The following is a 22,194-nucleotide window of genomic DNA, read 5'->3' as shown; positions in this document are numbered from 1 at the left end:
GGTTGCCTTCGGCGGCATGCCTGCGGAGGGTCCGCTGGTCCTGCAACTTCGGTGGCACGCCTGGGACCGGCGACCGGCAGAGCGCCCCTCGCGGCATGCCGCCGTGCTTGGGGCGGCGAAATGTCTAGAAACGCCCCTGGCTTTTACAATCCTTCACTCACGAGTAGAGTCTCAGTGACTTCAGTCGGATTACTCATCTGTAAGAATTCACACAATTGAGACTTTGTGATGTAGTTCTCAATACAACTTAAGGTTCAAGTCAAGTTTGAAACGAATTGGTTCAGCAGGTTTCAATCGTTGAATATTTAAAATTGACACATATCTTGAACTGGGACAATCTTAAGAACTGCCAATCATATCCTCGGCTGGTGTAACTCAGCACAGTTCCATTATTTTATTGCAACAGCACCTCAGAAGCCCAGTCATGGACTCAGTAGGCCATTGTGCTAGGTGCTGTACAAACACAACAAAAAGATGGTCCCTTCCCCAAAGAGTTTACACTCCTTGTTACTATAGCAATTTACACCAGCTCATGATCTGGCCCTGGAAATTTCTGGATGAGTCAGAGAGACCCCCTAGGGTTGAGAGTTCAATCCTTGAGGGGGCCACTTAGGGATTTGGGGCAAAATCAGTACTTGGTCCTGCTAGTGTGGCAAGGGGCTGGACTTGATGACCTTTCAAGGTCCCTTCCAGTTCTAGGAGATAGGATATCTCCATTATTAAAAAAATAATAATAATCTGGCATGACTAGGAAGGCTTGGCTAAGCGTGACTGGTTTATGGAGGCATCAAGCCAAATAGCTCCTGATCAATTAAATTACAAGCTCCACAATTTGAATAGTTTAAATTTATCTTACCCTTTCAAAACAAAACAAATCAAGACAATTCCATGCCCCATCACTATATTTAATATAATGTTATGTTTGGAGTACCAAGCACTTGGGTGTCAAGAAAAACAAATGTAAAACTGAACACTCAGCCTTAGTTTTGCCTCTTTTTGTTTATGACTTAAAATATAGTCTGTCTTTAATTATATATTTGTCAAATAATGCCATATATAATATAATGCCAGACAATTACATAAACTTATGTTTACATAGTTAAGCACTCATTTAAGATAGAAAATGAAAAGTGAGGTTGAACATAGCCTTTCGTAACATACGATCACATACTGTTTCTCGAATTATATTTTTTTCTACAAGTTAGCATCTATGTTGCAACTTGTATATACTTTTTTATAATGGATGCAGTAGATTCACAAATGTCACAATGCTATTCTTATTATCTATGGATGTTATATTTGTATTCTTCTCTTTAAAGTATGATATATTTCAGCACTATAGTAGAAAACCAAATTAGATAGAAATACGTAATGTGCTTTATATTGTTTACATAATAAATACTGCAAAATAAAGCATGTTTATCATAAAAATTGTATGTAGCCTTAATTTTAATTTAAATTCTTTTCATGGAATTCTAAATTGCACTATTTAACAAATCTAAAGACCATATTTTCAGGCATAAGAACAAGGGAGCAGAGTTTAGGTTGAGCAGCCAACCTTAACTCTGCTTTTTTCCTGATGTTTGAGTTCTCAGCTCTTCAACCTTATTGTTGTGTTAACCCTCATATTTGGAATAAAATAGTAGCTTCATGATCTAAATGTTTGTTTTGAACTTATTTTATTGACAGTTTTGTGGGACTTACCCTTATATAATATGTCTTTGTGTCTCAGTAAAAGTTTTGTGAGATTTAATCAGAGAAAAGTACACTCCTTTATATGCTGCTGTATAGAGTTCAATCAAAAGCTATTAAAAAGTCCATCTTGGGCGTCTGGTATTGTTATTGTACAGTGTTGGGGTCTTTTTTTTTTAAGACAACCATTAGTTATTTCCTTCAATTGTAGCACAGTATTTTTTTAAATGAGATTTTATTGGTGGGAGGAAATTTATAACCCAGCACAGCAGATTTATATTTAACATCAGTTGACATTTACTGTAAAATTCTAACTATTGGCACAAAGTATCAGTCTGGTTTCTGCCATTTCTGTGGGAAAATGGCTCCTAGCTTGTTCCAGTGTCTTCCAGTTTCACCATCCTGCTGGAGATGAGTTACAAGCAGCTGGAGTGCTATGTTCATACATATGTAGCAGCAAAGCTATCTGCTTAAGAATCTCTTTTAAGAAATATTTTTTTGTATGGACATAATCAACAAAGTGGATGAATTTCCGTTTTAAACCAAAAAAACACCAATCACAAAACAATGGAGCAAATCCTGCTCTTTTTACCCAGGCAAAAGTCTGCTTGGGTAGGTGCCAGAAGATGGTCACAACATAAAAACCTAAACAGATGGAATGAGAGCTTTGCTTTAGAAAGGACATCATCAATTTCCTCTTTACTTTGATTTCTGTAGAGCCAACCTCAAGATTTTTTGGACACTTTTAAAAATGTAAAACAACCATTATTCATACAAACTGAAGTAATGTATTCATGTTGTTCATGGTCTTAGGAAATTCCCATCGTTACATCACCGGCCAAACAACAGCAAAAATGAATAAAAATCAGCCCAATTAAACCCAAATCAAGCTTTCTGTCTCCCTACCTAAATCAAACCCACTCCTTTCCCAAAGGCCTGAAAAAATAGCATGCCTGGAAAGTTAACAAATCTGGCCTTTGTGGTGGAGCAAATTCCAAAGTCACTTAGGCCATGTCTGCACTTACAAGCTTACAGTGGCACAGTTGTATTGGTACAGTAGTTGTTATGATTGTGTTTATTTTTATTGCAGTGGCACCTACAATGTGCAAAGCACTGTGCACACAAAGGAAAACATAGTCCCTGTTCCAAAGATCTTACAATCGACACAAGTACTATACAAAGGGCTATACAGTAAAATAAATATACTTTAATAAAAAATAATTATCCACTATCCCTAACTTCCCCCTCTACTCAGCTATTATTGGCTGGCTAGTTTCTTGCAAGTGTCACAGAAGAGGCATAGTTGCCAAGTTTTGTGAAGTACTATGTGACATTTTATGCTGATTTTTAATTAGCTTATTTGCAGATAATTTGAATTTTAGCTTTAAAAAATTGTATGGGTTTAATTTACTTAAATATTCTCCATTTCTGGAGGGCTCTGAGCAGTGTGTTGACATTAATCCACCAAACAGAACCCATGCTAGATATGTAACCTTTTCCTCAATCTAAAACCTATTACATTCTTGTCCCACTGGATAGCTTCTAACTGTGGCCAGAAAACACTTTGAATTGTGAAAATTTGTTACCACACCTTGCCACCCCCACTTATAAAATGCACTTATCTGAAAACGTCTACAGAATCAAATCCTGCTAGCTATCATAAGGCCAACCCCCCGTTGAAATCACTGAGTAAGGGCTGCACGATTTGATCCTAAGCATATGTACAAAATAAACCCCATTAAGAATCTCATTAACTATATTGTAAACTCTCTGGGGCAGCATATCAGGGTTTATAGGCCTATTAAGGCCAGAGGGGGAGGTCTTGGGTGGCAGGCTACCCTGCTCAGGAGTTCTGGGGCAGACAGAGAACCAGGGAACAACAGTGACAGACACTGAGAGACAGGGCTGAAGTGTTCCATTGACTTCAGTGGGAGCGGGATTGCACTCAGACCTACTTCCACAGCCTTAGTATTAATCCTAATTTTATTCATAGAAAGTTTTCAAAGTCTGTTATTACTGTATTTTTGGTAATGACTCATAGCCTTGATCAGGGATCAGAGCCCATTATGCTAAGGGCTGGGTAGCCCTGACTTACAAACACAGTCCCTGCCTCAAAAAGTAAATGGTCTTGATTTATGAGACGATGCAACAGATGGATGAAACCAACATATGGGGGAAGGAGTTAACAGTGATGAGCAGGAGTTAACGAACAATTTACTTATGGAAAGCAGTAGCCACAGATCACCACTTGCCCAGCCATGGTCAGCTGGGTATTACAACGGAAGTGAGTTATGGAGGGATTTGAAGGAGGATAATGTAATACAGCGTGCATGAAGGCATATTCAATTGTAGAAGACACACACCAATATGAATCAAAGCTTGAGAGTGTTTCAGTGCATTGCATGGGAGTGGGGGAAATGATTTCAAGATGGTCCTGCAATAAAAACATTACTTGTTTGATTGTGTATGTGTGCACATGCATGTGTTTTATTTATAGTTCAATTTTATATCAACTCTGCACCAAAGAGTTTTCATCCAAACATGTGTGTTTCTGTGTCTGTATGACATGCGTGATTACACTGAAATGCACATACCATTGTCATAAGCCACAGATATACACATAATAGGACAAATTCACCGCAGGTTCAGTAATTCCACCCAGTCAGTTATTTGAAAAAAATCCCTCAGTAAACACAACTCTGAATATTATTAGGAAAGATAAAATATTTGGTTCACCTAGCTAAATTAAAAAGAATTAAATGTTATTTTAAAGTTCAACCATTTTCTGATAAATTAGTGCTTTCTGGTTCTGATTTTGATTTGTTTGGATTATTTTCCAGGCAGAAATTTTAACAGGCATCCCAGTGGGCAGCCCTGAAGATGCTGGGAAGGTGGGACTCGTGCTATTAGAAAGAGGCTGCAAACTAGTAATTGTTACTCTGGGAGCAGAAGGCTGTGTGATGATATCAGTGGATGATCCTATTCCAAAGCATGTTCCTGCTGGGAAGGTCAGGGCTGTGGACACTACGGTATGTTTTTGTGGTTTAACTGTCTTGCCTTGGAAAAGACTAAGCACTAAAGCATAGCAGTGAGTAATCAACCAAATCCCTGGGCACTAGCACAAAGGCTAATTTATTATGTGAAACTGATACGTTGCTTCCAGCCTGTTATATATCAAATGCCAGTTCACTCAAGTTTTATAGGCTGTGCTGTAGATATGCTAAAGTTATTGTATACACTGATATCATCTTCATTTTCCTTTGTCACTGGAGTTGGTACATTTCTCTCTCGCTCTCTCCATTACGGATGAAGCCCGTAGCGTCAGCAGCCCTATAGTTGTCACCTTTGCACAGTCATCTAATTAATCATCTCCAGAGCTGAAATGGTCCTGCAGTTAGTGCAATGGGAGAAAGGAGAGACCCAGGCATTCTGCCTTTCAAGAAATGCATGAGGGTCTCTTCCTACATAAGTCTGAACTGCTCCCACCAAGTCCCTTAGTTAGTCCAGCATAAGTTGCATCAGGTGCTCAACTTCCATAGAACTCAGTGAAAAGGCACAAATATGTTGTGACCAATCATTTTGTGATAGGTAAGGATTAAAAGGTCAGTGACCAGGTATCCTTTATAATTTTTAGGGTATTCTCCCCCTTTCTACTCAAAATGAAATGTAGAATGCTCTACCTTAACAGAACATTAGGACTGCTAATTGAACCACAAATGAAAAGCAACAGTTAAAGTTCTCATAGCAAAATTATATTGCCACATTGTGTATACTAGGACATTTTGTGCTCAGTTACATCTGATATAAATCCAAACTATATCTATTGACGTTACTGAGAGCGGAATTTGCCTCACTGTATGTACTAACTATATGTTTAACTGATGGATGTAATAGAATACTATTACATATGTTCTGCCACAATAATCCATTATAGAAACATTTAGGGATTTGACCATCTGGTGCCTCACATATCTGAACTGTATTAATAATAATATCTAGTTTTTATATAGTGATTTTATCAGTAGATTTCAAAGTGCTTTACAAAGGAGGTAAATATCATTATCCCCATTTTAGATGGGGAAACTGAGGCATGGAGCGGTGAAGTGACTTAGCCAGGGTCATTCAGCAGGCCAGTGGCAGAGCTGGGAATAAAATCCACTTCACTAGAAGCAGAGGATCATTATGACTAGATTTGCATTGTGATTTATTGATACAATATGGGACTTTATGCTTCACCATTAAGTTGCATTATATTCAAACTAACTATAAGCAGATTCTATTGTATATGTCAGATTCTTCTCCCTCTTCCCCTGGCTAAGAAGTCACCTGAAGCCAACACTAATGATTGGAATATCCTGAGGTTTTTATGATGACTCAAATCATTATTCTTATTGGAGATACCTTTGTGTTGCAAATAAGCCATAGACCAGGAATTAAGAGACTGATGTTCTATTCCTGACTGTGCCATTGAGTTTCTGTATGATTTTGGGTAAATCATTTAACTTTTCTGTGCCCCAGATCCTGTTGTAACAGTGTCTTTTCACAACACAGCACACAAAAGTGAAGAAGAAATGTGTGAATTCCCTCTTCAAAAGAAGCCCAAAATTACTGCCAGATCAGCTAATGTTTGATATCTAAAGTGATTTGCTGCTGTTGGGATAATATAGCAATACTGAAACCACATACTGTGGCTGAGAAGTGCCTTTTATCTTGCTTGGCAGTTGAGAACATCATGACTTGACTATATTAACTGTGGAACCTCTAATGCAGACAAAGTGTTGGTGGCCCTGTGTTTTAAATGCCATAATACTGCCAACCTTAAGTGTTAAAAAATAATGACATAAGTTTAAAATCATGAGATTTTTGGAAAAAAAGCACCTGTTAGTTTCTTTTTATTTGCCTTTTAGTTTCTGAGCCTTTTGTAGGGTGCACTCAAGTCACATATTTACAAGTTTTACTCTGCAGCTAGGAAAAAAAAAGAAAAGAAATGAAAGCTGACATTCTAATGGTCCTCTCTTGATTCCAGCAAATGGGGCTTTAACAGCACACCAAATATTGCAAGATTCCTGATAAAATCATGAGAATTGGCAACACTGGTACCAAACCAGGTCCTCTAAGCCTGCTGTGACCTGGAGGTGTGGGCAGCTGCCTGGAGCTGTAGCTATAGTAGTAACACTGCCATCATTACTGCCACCAGTTCAGCACCACCAGTGGTAGCAATGGTGAAAATTTTTGCCAATCTTTGTGTAGACCCAGACAAAACATGTGTGGAACTTAACAGAATCCTCCCAGTGGTATGGACAGGTCTCTCCACCCCATTAGCAAATCTCATCAGACACGCTAAGGACCAAGCAGACTATAGAATCTGAATTCTCCTCTCAGTCCTAGAAATGGTCTCTCTAGGTCAGGATTGAAGCCCATCTGCAGAACAATGAGAAGAACTTGCACCACTGCCATACCAGCAGTGTGGATAAATAGGCGTATCAGCCTTCAGGCCTGACAATCCAACATTTTCCACCCACATTTTATAAAGAAAAAAATAACTCTCTCGAATTTCTTTGTCCCTAATTACTTTAGTGAATGCTTTACTAACGTGTCTGATACATCCCATGACTGCTAGCAGATCTCTCCATAGACAGTATAATATATCTAGTTCACCAAGAGTGATTTAGAAGGAAGTTTTGCAAGACAGGGTGTTGTAAGACCCAAATGTCTGTTTCTCCGGCTACCGTGACATACTGTAACAAATCTCTATTGGAATGAATTGGCTTTCTTTTCAGTTTACTTGTTCTTGCTGACTTTGTATATAGCTGAATTTCAGGAACACAGTATTAGGTGACCATCCAAAAGTAATATCCAGTTTTTGTGTTTTGAAAATTAAATAAAAATATATACAGCCAAGCCATTTAATATTGGCTACTGAGCACACATGCTAAGGGATTTTAGTTCAGGTGTTCTCAAGTGAGATTAATTTATGGGATAACATAAAAGCTCCAGAGGATCAATTATGTCTATTTAAAACTACATCTATGGATTCTCCTTAGCTATTTTTAGAGGAAGCTATTTTTCACCTTACTTGAAATGACATTAAATACAAAGCACTATATTGAAATAGCTTTAAAAGATAATGATCTTCCATTTATATAGCATTTTTATTCAGATGGGCACCAGAACACTTCGTAAGAGTTACTAAAATTGTACAAACCTTTACATAGAAATAGATAACACATAATGCGTATTGTGTGTGTATATCTACATTATGTCTCATACTGCCAACTACTGAAATGCAGCCCATCTGAGGTGGGATGCAACAGTACACAGTAGCACTATGTAACAGTGTAGAACAAGAACTGATAAGTACCAGGCCAAATCTAGAAGTGATGTAAATGGAATGTATCATTATGCTGAGCAACAATATAACTTATTTTCTGAAAGCTAGACTGACCGTGGTTGTGATGATAGCAGCTGCCAGTCCTGGTGGTAGGAACATAAAAAGTCATCCAAGCTGGAAAGTTAGTGTGGCACAAGTGGGCCACAACTTCATCTGCACTGGGGAGTGTTTGGCATCTGTTAGTGTATAGCAACAGCAACAAAAAAGTCTCCCACTCTCCCCATCACTTTATCTTTTTAAACCTTCCTTTTATTATCTCTTCCACAGTAATCCTGCCTTTTTCCTCTGTGATGCCCATCCAGTAAAGTGTAATTTACAGAACCATTTGCATCACCTCATTATATTCCATTGAGACTGCCAAGGTATATAGGTCAGGAGGATAAAATTATCCAAGCTGGAATATGGCCAGAACTGGGACTACCACCCTTCCTCTTTGTGAAAAGCATCACAGTATCTTTTAGGGCTGCATTTTTAGTAACCTCCATTTGACTTCTAAATTTGCACTTTGCAATTTTCTGTGCACAAAACTCCACATTCAGGCACCTAGAATCAGGTAGTTAGATGTCTGTGTCCCTGACTTACACATCCAAATACTGTGTGTGCTTACAAATGGGGTGGGTTTGTGCACATACAATATTTAGTGGCGAACTTATAGCCATTTTTCATAAATGTGCCCATAATAATCACAAGAAGTCAAAGGTGTCTGTTTTATGTCATGCAAAACACAGCATCTCTAGCACCATGGTGCCCTTTGAGTGCTGCTACTGAATTTCTGGTACCACTTCCTGCACTACCAAGGCTTTCCATAGAGATCTCGCATGTCCCTTCCAAGTACTGACCAAACTCAACCCTGTTTTGAAATAAGAGCTGTGGAGCTCACAGGTTGAGGTGACGTATGCTCATAAACAGGGAATTCACTTACAAGCTAGGATAAAATTCCCATTTTTCCCTGCTCAGTTATGCTTACTACTTGCAATAGGTATATAATGTATCCTGTATAGTCACCCTTGCTCTGAGATTCCATTGTTATCTAGGAAAGATTATGGATACTGTTTGTCATCATTCTGAATTTCCTTGCCATAAATGTTAATATTACTTTTTTTTTAATAACAAGATGCAAAGGGAAAGCTCATTGTTGCAATGTGAATTTTTCACCAGACGTTTTATGTTCCAGTCATATTAGTTTTTCTTCTGGTTTCTGGTTACAATGAATTAAATCTTGCCCTTGTTTGCCCAATTGAAATGAGGTAAAGAGACTGCATTTAAAGAAACAGAAAGCACATTAAGTGTGACTTTGTCCTGAACTTTGAAGTTGTCATGCACTCTTTTTTTCTATTTAAAAAAAAAAAGACTGATGTAAATAGATGGTTCTGCCCTATTAGATAGGCCGCAATACCCATAATTACAGTTGTCTGTAGTGTAATTGTTGTCTATTGAAGGCAGTGTGGTCTAGTGATTATGCCAGAGGACTGAGTAAGGAGTCCTGATTCTGCCACTGACTTGCTGTATAAACTTGGATGAGTCACATAATATCTCTGGAGTTCCATTTTCACCATCTGTAAAATGGAGATATTAATTTATGTGTATTAAATACAGGAAGTCTATGGCAAAGGCGAGAACAGAAACTAGGAATCCTTACTGGTAGAGTTGTCCCTTGACTTCAAGACCATTCTTCTACTCCTGTGGCCTTATGGAGACGCTGAGCTTTTTCCTCTTAGAAGCTGAGAAGTCTTGTATATAGCAACTTTGTTTACACTCAAATTCTCTGATTTAGACTTATCTGCTGGTCTGGAGAATGCCCAAACCAGAAAAGTGAAGTGGACACTGAAATAAAGCTGTAGCATATAAATAAACCGGAGAGCAGCCTTTTAATAACAGCAATTCTTTGTCTTCTGACTTTATGGCCTAACGGCTGTGGCTCAAGAGGATATAAATACAACACTCCATGCAATGACTAATTACTCAAAATTCTGTGGATCAGCAGAAGTGGAACTTGTGGTTGGCTCTAATATTATCAGATGTCTTCGCTATTTAATAATCTCCCATAGCTGTACATTATTTAACATGCAGTTTGCACAAAGAACAGTGACTTTGTTTCAACTACCTCTCAACAAAATACAAATGCAGCTGCTAGTAAATGAAATATTTGGCAGACAATGTGTTTGATGGAAACTTCTGTAACTTGTTAAGAGGAGAAAAATGTTGTTGTGTGGTTAACCTTTTCCCACCCATAGCTGTAGCATGAGACGGGAAAGGGCACAAAAGAGGGGGTCTGTTTAAAAAGTCCGGTAACTATCAGGCAAACAGCTTGGGCATCAGTAGGGCTTATTCACACACACACACACACACACCACACACATGAGAAAATTATGTACAGAGTTCCCATTAATGACCCACAGGCTAATGGTGTATAATAGCTTCTTTTATTTAACATGCATCCAAAATAAGTTAGTGAATAAATTTATTTATAGTCATAGCCCACTTTCTACTTAGTCTTCTGCCTTTCCCCTCTTACTAATATGGAACCCATTGACTTTTGGAACAGAGAAACCATAAGGAATAAATGAATCTGCAAGACACTCCAATCAGCAATCTGCATTGTAAATCTATTTAAAGATGGACCCGTTATTTTCTGAAGTTCAGTTTAACTGTGAAAGGGCACATGACTGAAATCATTGCATGTGACTTGACTCACAGTTAAGTGTAAATGGAAATCTATTTGCTCGTCATAGCTTCTGCTCCTGATTCAGACCCTTTAAATACACATCAGCATATGTAGATGATCATTAAGAACTTGAGAGATTAAATTCAACACAAGTTAGGAATACACTGCATCCTCTGGATCAGGAGCCAGAGGAGCAGGAGAGGGAGGAATGATAATATCCTGTACTTTTCTGAGTACTAGGAATTTCCAAGAACTTTGCGAAGTACTTAAGTCTCTCAGATTGGAAAGATTTATTATCCCCTTTTTAAAGAGAGGAAAAATGAGGCATAACATGTAATGTGACCAGCCTTTCGAAGGTGCTGATCATCTTTGAAAATCGGGCCAAATAAGCTTTGGCCAAAGTCACAAAGAGAGACAGTGTATGTAGCACCTCAGAAATAAAGCCAGGAGTACTGGATCTCAGTCCCTGGTACCAGTCGCGAGACGTACTGTCCTATAAGGAGAGTTTTTTATCTGACTGATAACTGGATTGTAATAATGCTTGTACAATACAACTTGCAGCTTTGTTTTCCAGTTGAAAACCACCCAGGCCTTACTCTAGTCTTATTCTCAACCACCTAATTAAATCCCTCTCCATTCCTTACTTGAAGAAGTGGAAGAGAGCCTACAGCCCTGTATAGTCTCCTTCCAGATGGAAATGCATAATTTAACAGATACAGATGAGAGAGAGTGGGCTCTAAGCAGTGCCTGCATTTGCAATACACGGCACTAAATTCACAGGGGTGCTTAATAAAGATGTAGAACGGAAAACAGTGTTAAAACCAATATTGAGACTTCTCTCCCCTCTAATGCCCCGTAGCTAAAACATCACTTTCTGTTTCAGATATGTTAGTGTGCAGGGAATTAACTGGCTCTCTTGCCCAGAAGTTTCAATTACTGGAGTATGCTCTCCTTCCTGTTTCTTTTCTGATCGTCTCATGGCTTTATTTTAGGTATTTTCTTGGCCTCCATCACTGTAATAACTGAGCACTTCATGATTTGTAAAACATCTGTTCTCAAAACCTCCCTGTGAGGTAGGTAGGAAGGGCAGTACCATTATCCCCATTTTACAGATGGGGAATTAAGGCACAGAGAGATTGTGACTTGCCCCAGGTTGCCCAGAAAGTCTATGACAGAGCAGGAATTTGAACCTAGGGCTTTCAAGTCCCAGGCTAGAGCCCCATGTATTGGACCGTGCTTCTGCTCAAAGGCAAATAGGGTTGTTTGAGGATTGGTGCAAAGATTTCACCCTCACATTGTTCAGGCTATCGTGAGATGTACCTCATATAGTCTTGTCTATGTTAGAGAATGGCACCATTGCAACTTACAATGGTTCAAATGAACTATTGTAATGGGCCAACAGAGCAGTGCGTCCACACCAGCCTTCCTGTTCCAGGTGCCCAACTGTGCTGTGTCTATACACAGCATTCTCTCCAACCATTGCAGTACCAGTGTACTGTGGGCACCTATCCCACAGATCCCCAAAGCAGGGCGTGGTGGGAATAGTAATCCACAGGTGGCCAGGTGCTGCACCAAATTATATTTAAAATGTGAACTGTACGTATTTTTCATTATATGATCCAATGCATTTTTATAAATAAAAAAATACAGTGTGTATATGAGGGCCAGACCGGATGGTTGTGAGGGCCAGACCGGATTGGGAAGATGGATCCATTTGCATTGTGCCTTCCAAAACAAAAGAACTTATGTGTATTAAATTACAGCAATTGGAGCAGTTCAAAACAAGAAAGCAGGTGATAGTATAGGAATTGCTATGCAGTGCACAGAGAGTGCTCACAGAAGGGGCTGCGGGGGCTTTATAGGGACTGTGCTGGGAACACCGGCTGCAGCAGTGCGGCTGCAGCACTATTACGCTCTCTCCCGGAGTTCCCTAGTCTAGTTACAATGGTAGTGAGCCTTGTTTCGAGCAAATGGAATTGTAGCAGTGCTGGCAGCACCTGTGCACCTCTCCAAGCGTTTTTGTGTGTGAACATGAGGTGTGTCCCCACAACGGCAGGGAGGTGTAACATCAAAATCCTCAAGTCTAGACACGGCTTATAAAATCAGGGGCTGAGCTGAGATTCTGTGCTGGGCCTCCAGAAGGTGCACTGCAGAGGGTACAGCCCAGGGGAAGGTGAGGGCAAAGGTGTCTTTGTGCCCTCCCAATTCTAGGCTGCTCGAAAGGCTGAAATAGGCCAGCATAATTTATATAGCCCTGGGATCTGCTCTAAATTATGGCCTCCCCAAGGCTGCATATGACTTGCAGTACAAGCCAAAATGGCCACAGCGGCATGGATACATCCTTGACATACTCCTTTCCCCAGTACACCCTCAATGCTAATGGCCGTCCACACAGTGCCTGCCCTAAGAGGATTCTCCCTTGGGGAGAATCCACCCTGGGTAGCTCTCTCACACTGTGTCAGCAGAAGGTACAGCACCCCCAGGATAGGCACACAGCACAGCATCAATAGCAATATGGAGCAGTGCACTCTGTGGTGTGCTACTGCACAGAGTTGGGAGGAAGGAAGACTGGCCAAACCAGTGTGCAGCCACATCAGCCGGTGTAAGCTCCTGCTGCTAAGAATAGCCACTAGAAGGTGGAACTCTTTGTGAACCACGAACTTCACCTTCCCAATGCCTTCTTGTGACCTGAGCAGCAGGAAAGGCGGAAGTTAAAAATGTGAGCCACTGTGTCATGCTGCAAAGTATCCTTGGCCAAGCTAATGTGCTATGAGTTTTGGATTTTATATTGTAGTTATCCTAGAAATGTCAAGAGACTCCTTTCCTCCTCCTTTAAAGTGAATTGAATTTGGTTAAAAGTGCTGGCTTGACTTCCTGGGAGACTGGAGTCTTCTCTGCAGAGAACCAGGTACAGCATACTCTGGGGCAAGGAGTATCCCCTTGCTTCTGAATACCTCAGCCTTGCCCCAGCAAGGAGAGGGTAGGTCAGGCTCCAGGGTCTCTCACCTCTTTGCTGAGATTGCCAGTTGCAATAATGTTGAAACTGAACTGTGATCTAATTTCCCTTCCACCTCCTACCAAACACATTTTCCACTGGTAGCTAGTTCTGGTCACCACAGAAACCAAGCAAGCTTTGAATTTGATTTATGATATTGCCTCATACGTGTTTTAAAATAACAAGAACAGAGAAATGAGAATGATGTGGAAATCAGGATTGTTGCTTTTGCAAACTCTCAGTTAAAAAACAAGGAAAAGGTCAGGAGTTAGTTTTTTTTTTCTTGTCAAGAGTGAAAGGGTTAAGCCATCAGCCTGGACAGAAGGTATTTTACAGCCTCGTTTGGGTTTTGGCAAATGAAAGGACTCTAAAAACATAAGCAGTCTGGGTGAATAATGGCAGTAACCTGTGAGAATGGATATTTAGATTTAGGGCCAGTTTGTGGCTGCACATCATGATTTGGTCACATTCCTCAGGGATTTGTTCAGAATAAAAAAAAAATCAGCAGTCCTAGCGCAACTGGGATGTGGAAAAGCAGATTCCAGCTTGTAGCCATGATATTTGCCAGCTGTCCAAATGTTTAGGGGGCAGATTATTTATACTTTAAAAATAAAGAGTTGCACAGAAGTAGAAGGAAAAGATGGAAAAAGTCTACGAAGCCTGTGACTTTCTTACCCAGTTAGTTAGACACCCTGCCCTTGGGTGGAGTAGCCCATTTTGTAGGCAGTTGTATCCTGCAAGCATCTCTCTGATCAGGGGAAGTACCTTCGTACTTGTTGCCCTCAATCACTATCTCAGTCATTCAAGCCCAGCTGACACATGGTTGGATTTGCTTAAATACACTTTTAATTTACCAGATCTCCATGTGCAGTAACAATGATGTGGGGTAAAGTAACCTGAGCACAAATATAGCAACTTTCCTAAGACTGACAGATCAAGGCACTATGGTAAGGAAGCCCTGCCAAAGCATGAATTCTGCAGCAGGGACTCTTAACCTTTTTTGTACTGTGACTTCACACTTAGCTGATCCTCTCCAGATCTGCCCCGGAACCTCTTGTGCCCATTCCCACTGAGCTTCCAAGAAGCTACTATGGGATCAAGTGACTTGTATATGGTGTACTCCTGGCATCTGCAGAAGATCTGGTTGGAAGTGACTGACCAGATCTCCTTCAACGGAAGACCATAAATGGGGGAACGGAAACCTCTGTAGCTTTATGAGTGCTGGTGACAGCCCACAGCTTGAGAACTGGAAAACTGATTGACACAGAAGAATAATATTATATAGTACAAGAGCAGTTATGTTCTATGGATCAGATGTTGCTGAATTAAGCAGAGAGAAGATTCAACAAGAATGTTCATTAGGATGATTAAACCAGCTTGGCAGGAAAAAAAATGAAAAGAGAGCCGATGAGGAGACACCCCCACAAAGAACTCAAAGGCAAAAACTACCAAAGCTTTTCCAGACTATATCATCCAGAGATAGCAGGGAGCCGTGGCCATCTAACAAAGGCACTAGATACTGTGGTTTTAGAAGAGGCATTCACGCATATGGAGTTTTACTGCAAAAAATGCTCTTTTGATCAATTCCAGGCCACATGGCAGTTGTGTGTATCATCGGGTGAGCTCTTGGTAGACTGTAGTGTCACCATGAGGCATTTTGCATTTTCAGTTTCAGAGAGAAAAAACGAATGTGGCTACTGAAATTTTACAAGCATGCAATCTTCCTACCTCAATTATTCCTCCTCACCCCCATACAAACCTATTTTTATTCTAAAAGATAGGCAAGAAAGAAACCAAAAAGCACAAAAACAGCTTGTTAAACAAGAACTTCATTGCAAATGCAGGCATAGGCTCCATTCTCTGCACACTGTGTTGCATTTCTGTCTGTTGTTCTGATGTTATAACATTAGTATTAACATCACTATACAGAAGGACCCAGTTCCACGGAAATGACCCAGACTTTCATCCATTTAAAATGTGATTCTTTTCTTTAAATAAGATAGACAAGATCACTTCCTGTCCCAAACCATTGTGCTACTTTGCTTTGTTCTGTTAAATAGTCGGTTGTAGAAGTGAACTATTTTTTTTATATTTATCCCCACACCCCAAAACTCCTACATTAACTTAAAGATCCTGAACAGCATTTCATGTCACCGCAAACGAACAAAATCCAGGAAATAGACAGCCTAAGTCAATATTTTCTGATTTTCAAACAATGACCCAACCTCATCACTTTAATCACACCTTCTCCTAGGCTCCCTCCCTAAACTCAAACTTGCAAGCAAACCTACAACCTGAACTCCAGAACCATGCAGTAAATATATGGTGCTTTGTGTGCATTCAGGGCACAGATCAGATCCTCTGGTTTGGCCAAGCTGCACTTAGCACAAGACTAGAGAGGGAACCACCTTGATTTAGTTGGGGATTGGTCCTGCTTTGAGCAGGGGGTTGGACTAGATGACCTCCTGCGGCCCCTTCCAACCCTGATATTCTATGATTCTATGATCCCAGATCCTGAAGCCAACCCAAGGCTAATTCGGCACAATTTAAAGCAGCCGGCGGAGGAGGGTCACTAGAAGTGGCATATAGAGTAGCAGCACTGGCTCTCTCCTGCTTGGTGAATTCGCCTTATGCAAGGGGAATCCCCAAATAGCTGGGTCTACAGAGTTTCCAGCTGTTTTGTGCTGCCAGAATGGTGCAGAGCATCCTGGTGAGAGGCTGGAGTCTGGCTCCATTTGTTTTGAAGTATTTTGTTAAATGGGAATTACAAATTAATTAAGTAGGAGTGAGCATGATTAGGAAAAAAATTACAGTGTATGGCATAAGTGCTGAAGATGAAATACTTCTTGAAGTGAGATGAGTAAAGTTGTTGGTAGAGGTGAAAGTCTGGTTGTGTCTTACAGAGCAGGGGTTCTCAACCTTTTCTTTCTTTTCCCTTCCCCCCACCCAACATGTTATAAAAACACCACAGCCCACCTATGCCACAATAACTAGTTTTCTGCATATAAAAGCCAGGGCAGCAAGGGGTAGCAAGCAGGGCAATTTCCACAGGGCCCCTCCGTGAAGCTCCATTGCTTAGGCTTTGGCTTCATTCCTGGGTGGTGGGGCTCAGGGTCCCAGGCGTCAGCCCCATGCGTTGGTGTTTCCACTTTCTGCCCTGGGCCCCAGCAAGTCTAATGCTGGCCCTGCTTGGCAGCTGCCCTGAAACCTGCTAGTAGCCCCGTAGGGGTCTCGGCCCCTGGTTGAGAACCGCTATATAGAGCTTTGAGAATAAAGCTTGTGAAGTGCTAGGAGGACCTTCTGCATAGAAGATGCTATAATTAGAGCCAGGCCTGAACTAAAACTCTAGCTCTATATACCCTCAAACTTGGGTGAAGTTGGGATCTAGATCCACAACTAGTCTCTTTGCCTATAGTACGTTGAACCAAAATATCTGAATGTTCTTAAATTTAGCATGTCAGGGCCATCTTCATGATCATTGTCACTGATGCCTAGCTACCATCCCAAGCCCTTTTTGTACATAATTCAAATCTTATTGTATGTGCTGCTCTTCCCAAGATCTCTGCTGAAGGATACTCCTGTGGGGCTGAAGTCTGCACTGTGTTTGGACCTTCTTTGTACGTCCACCTCAACCAGGAAGAAGTTTTTTCCCCTCTGTTTTTGTTTTTCACTGTTAGGTATATGAACTTCCAGATTAAGTGAAAGTGAGGGTACAGATCACAGCTCAAGGAAGTGGCAGATACCAAAGGAAAGGCTAATTGTAGGTTAAACTAAAAACCTACCCAATGACATATCCTAAAGTGAAATGTTCTCCATCAAAATATCCTATACCCAGTGTACCAGGATTGGAACCAAATTAGTGGTAAATTGTTTGATCTGAAAGGAGAATTTCATAGACTCAGCAGGCTAAATCTGTGTCCGGAGAACTGAGTTAAGACTCAGTGGTTCCGCATATTCACAGCACTGAGTAACAAAGACATTTATCACCTCACATTAATGCTATTTTTTGCTGAAGGGAGTTTGTATGAGCATTAACACTCTGGGGACTGCTTTGGAGTGTCAGAAAATAGAGGACTCCTTGCAGGTCGACACCTCCTTAGCTTTCAGGAGCTGTTGTAAAACACAGATTAAATTACTTGTCAAGTGTCTACCCATTTCTCTTTGGCCTCTTTGTCCCTGAGTTGAATGACATTTCAGAATATTACTACATAATAGAATGGAGCTTTTCTTTGTAGTTGATGAACGTTTGCTGGTTTTATTAGTTTGGGCTGAGACAGTGTCACCACCACACAAATGCTTTGGGTTGCTTTTTTGCAAACTAAGAGGCGAGGCAGGAATTCTTCAGATCCAATTCTGACTGAAATCCTACTGGAGCCTTGCGCAACTCACTTAAGCCTAAATTTTCAAAAATGTGCAGTCATTTTGTGCAGCTCAGTTTTTGGGTTCCCAACTTGGGCCTGATTTTCAGAAGTGCTGAGAACCCACAACCCGCTGTTGAAGTCACTGGAAGCTGTGGATTCTCAATATCTTTGAAAATCAGGGCATAGGTATCTTGAGGTGCATACTCAAAATTAGTGGAGACTTCCTTAATTTCTGTGTCCGTTTCCCATCCCGTGAAATGGGGACAATAAGTTACCTACTTCCCAGGCAGCTGACATTTAAGGGCTTTGAAAATGTAAAGTGCGATGTAAGTACTGTATTATTAGACCTCAAACCTCTTAGATTCTTTGAATGTGCCTTTTAGATTTATGTATAAAAGAAAAATGCCTGAGGTTGTTATTGTTGTGTAAATACATGTCTTTTACATTATTTCCCAACATCCACCACAAACCTGATAACTCTCCAGAGGAATTCAGGTCTCTATTAGGCTGGTCTTTGATCTTGTTAGAATTGGTGAATAACTTGTAAGAAGTTTCAAGAAGAAAAGAACCCGTGTATACAGTAGACCTTATGTTAAGACACTCATCTCTCAGGAATGCAGGGGTTAATGGTCACAGCCCGTTAATCACTGCTAATGAACCTTCAGGAAATCTGTCAGGAAGTGGGTACAGATTCCTGAATGCTGATGCCAAGTATTGTGTGGTGTGTTCTGTTTTTGATGTTGCCCAACCGAAGATCTGTAGTGGACATACTTGAGCTACCGAAAGACATTCAGGCCCAAATTATGTGCTGCCCTTGTTCAGCTGCAGTTGGGAACAAGAAGCATCCCTCTTTGCAAGGCTATAAAAGGACCATGCACAAAAGCAGTGTAGGGAAGGCAGGGACTGCTCCTTCCTGCTGTCTCTGGGGAACAGTTATCTGAAAAGGAGACAGGAAAAAGGCCTGCCCATTACCCCTCTCTCCTCTGCCAGCTCATGGAGTACAGGGGGAGGCTGGCACAAAGTGCTCACTGTGCATGAACATGAGCAGCCACCAGAAAGTGTCTCCGAGGCTCAGTGGGTGGGCTACACAATGGTGCTTAGGTACCTAACTCCCACTGATTTCAGTATGGTGCCTAAATGCCTTGTGACTCCACCCAGTCTCCCTGGTGCTTCTTCTGGGCCTGTGTGGCTTTGCTGTGGCCTGTGGTGTAAAAGCCCCAATTCCAGCTCTAAGGGGGCCTTAGGGCTGACATTCAGAATCTGTGTTAAGTTTTAAATGACAAAACTTCCCGGTTCTGTTAGGATGACATTTTGGTGTTCTATTAAATACTTGTTTTGCTCCAGACTAATGTCTGTAGATACCCCATGCGCTGTTCTGGAGCTGTAGGAGTAACCACGTACGACGTTAGTGGAAAGTCACTCTGCCATTTTCAAGTACTTAGGACTTCAAAGGTTCAGAACTAGAGGCCTGGGCTAAGCCCCATTGACTCCCCTGGCTCACTGTGGGCCCATAGATCCACCTGTGCAGTTCTGCCTGCAGGACTGAGGCCCTAAGCATTGTTCTAAGATGGCGGAAGCACTTGCCCTCACTGAGCGTTAAACGTGGATTAGATTCCAGATGGAAATACCCCAATTCTCAGTTACCTGAGTGCCCGTAGGCCTCTGATAAATGGGGTGAGGGGTGACAAATCAGCAAGATTTCCAAATCAACTGCCCTCCGTCATACTGAGGACAAGCATGGGCCATTTTAACCCAAAGGGCTTGAAAATAAGCCCCTAAAAAGGAGGCTGATTCTGCCACTCTTACTCTCATTGAGTGGGACCTTGTTCTAGGAGCAGTCCCACTAAAATCACTGGGACCACACAGGAAGTGGGGTGCCTCTCACTGTGAGGGTAGCTCAGTTGGGCCCTAAGAGTGGAAATGCCTCTTCCACCATACCCATAGTGGACCCTCACTAACTGTACACCAATCCAGACAGCCTGACCCACAATCTAGCCCTTAGTAATGAGACATACTATAGCAATGCCGTTGCTCAGTCTGTTCTTGGAAATGGAGAAAGTCTATGGATTTTTTTTTTAGCAAATTATGGGCTATGTGCCTCTGCAGTGGCATAAGAAAGAGTAAGAGCCTTCATATATAGTGTGGGTGTAGACAGCAGACTGAGGACTGTGCATCCACTATTCCCTCCCCCACACAGAGAGTTGTGGAGTGGATGGGGCCTTGGTTCTGCCCTCAGCATGTCAGCCAGCAGAACTGAGCTGGCTTTGGGGGATAGCTTACTACTTGTATGGCTGACTAGCACATTACTACCGGAGTAGGAGTCGGGAGGAAATTGAGCCTCTCTGAGGCTATGACTACACTTAATGGCAGCGCATTGTGTACATATGCTGCATGCCTCCCTATCACAGGTAGAAATAGCAGTGTAGATAGTGAGGTTGTAGCGTACAGATGTCTGAACCTACGCAGTTCTCTCTTCACCCTAGCAGTGCCTCCCACAGCTACACAGTGATTTTTAGCAGTGTAGGGTCCCACTGTCAGAGCCTTTCTCTACCACAGTTAGAGGCTCCAGCCGCGGGGAAAGGCTCCATCAGTAGGGACTGCCATGCATACCTGTACACTGCAGTGCGGATGCTGCCTGCATGTTACTGTGGCGTGTAGCTACGTGTACCCTACATGCCACTGCCAGTGTACTGAGGCACAATTCCTTCCTTAGAGTGGGGCACCTATGCACTGCCATATGCTTTAGACCAGTGGTCCTCAAACTTTTTACCTCGCACCCATCTTACTCCTGTCCGCATGCCACTACCCCCTGGATCTGGGGCGGAGGCTGGGGCCACAGCTGGGGGCAGGCCCAGGCCTCAGCTGCGTTCTCCCTTGAACATTCCTCTGCACCCCCCAGGGGGTTGCGCCCCCCAGTTTGGAGACCTCGGCTTTAGACAGTGCAAAGGCACAATCTAACTGTAAGACTTCACTGTTTTTGCAAAATATACCTCTGTGCACTCCCTTGTAGGCTGGTCAGTATTCATAATCTGAACTACACTTGTCCAATAAATGTGCTAAATCCATTTTGTGATGCATTTTTCCATTGACTCTTCTATTAGGTGTCTTGGTTTAGTCACCAGTTCAGTAATATGCGGTTCAGACTTGACTCTGTGCTGCCTCTACATAGTGCTATAAAATGGCCCATTCCTTTCAGGATTTGCAAGCATGCTTTTACTATGGTTTGAATTGAATCAGTGTGATCAACCCAAAAAGTACATGAATTGTGACTTCTGTGACATTGCCAGAGCAACATTTTAAAGTTTTACTGTAGCTTCATGCTGCCAAATTCAGGTTTTTTCTTTTATCCGGTTACAATGACTCTTCCCTAAGAGGAAATGACTCTCTGGAAAAAAGGTGGAAGTGAGTATAATTGGTGCAGTACTGTCAATTATGCTACTAACCTTGTGGCACAAAATAATTTTTGGTAAAACAGTAAAAATCATCTTATTGTACAAATGAAATGTATCCCATTATTCCAGGTATGACTGATTGCGAAGTGCTGTACTTGTGGGGAAATCAGCTGTGGCACAATATAGTTTCCCGTTCCAAAACACTTTCCTAAAAAAACTTCCCAGGCCATTGTATAAAAATAGTTACACTAGAGGTGTGAACTGCCACTGATTAATCAGGGTTTACAAATGCTAAGGTATTAAATAAACAGACTAAAGTTTCATGGGTTTTCCCTCCCCCAAAGATACAAAATCTTGAGCAGTTTTGGGCAATAATAACCAAAATACTCCTTTCACAGACGCAAAAGAAAGGCAACAAGGGATTGCAAGGATTGTAACAGAGACTATAGAAATAGATTACAAATAAAAACAGGTCAAAGCCATAGACCGAGCAGTTAAAACCATAACATTTATTTAGCAATTGCCATAACAGATTAGACCAATAGGAGTCTAGTATTTTATCTTCCAGTGACCAGCACCGATGCTCGTTGGCTATAGGAGAAGTGTTGTGAGGATTAATTTACTAATGTTTGCAAAGCACGCTGAGATTCTTAGGAGAGCACTACAGGAGTGCAATGTATTATTGCTATACAATAAAA

The 22,194-nt window shown here is 41.4% G+C and overlaps 1 protein-coding gene across 3 annotated transcripts in view; it reads left to right on the top strand.

Moving 5' to 3' along the window:
• The window catches only part of RBKS (ribokinase), a 97,156-nt gene that overhangs the window by 67,867 nt on the left and 7,095 nt on the right, over positions 1-22,194 (top strand). For all 3 annotated transcript variants that reach the window (XM_045012049.1, XM_045012052.1, XM_045012053.1), the window contains exon 7: positions 4,533-4,721. In XM_045012049.1, coding sequence (XP_044867984.1) covers positions 4,533-4,721 — 189 coding nt within the window. The remainder of the gene's footprint in view (positions 1-4,532; positions 4,722-22,194) is intronic.

Source organism: Mauremys mutica, chromosome 3 (genome assembly GCF_020497125.1).
Source record: "Mauremys mutica isolate MM-2020 ecotype Southern chromosome 3, ASM2049712v1, whole genome shotgun sequence".
Classification (NCBI taxonomy): Eukaryota; Metazoa; Chordata; order Testudines; family Geoemydidae; genus Mauremys; species Mauremys mutica.
Note: the sequence above shows the minus strand (reverse complement) of the source record. Positions and strands in the feature narration are given on the sequence as shown.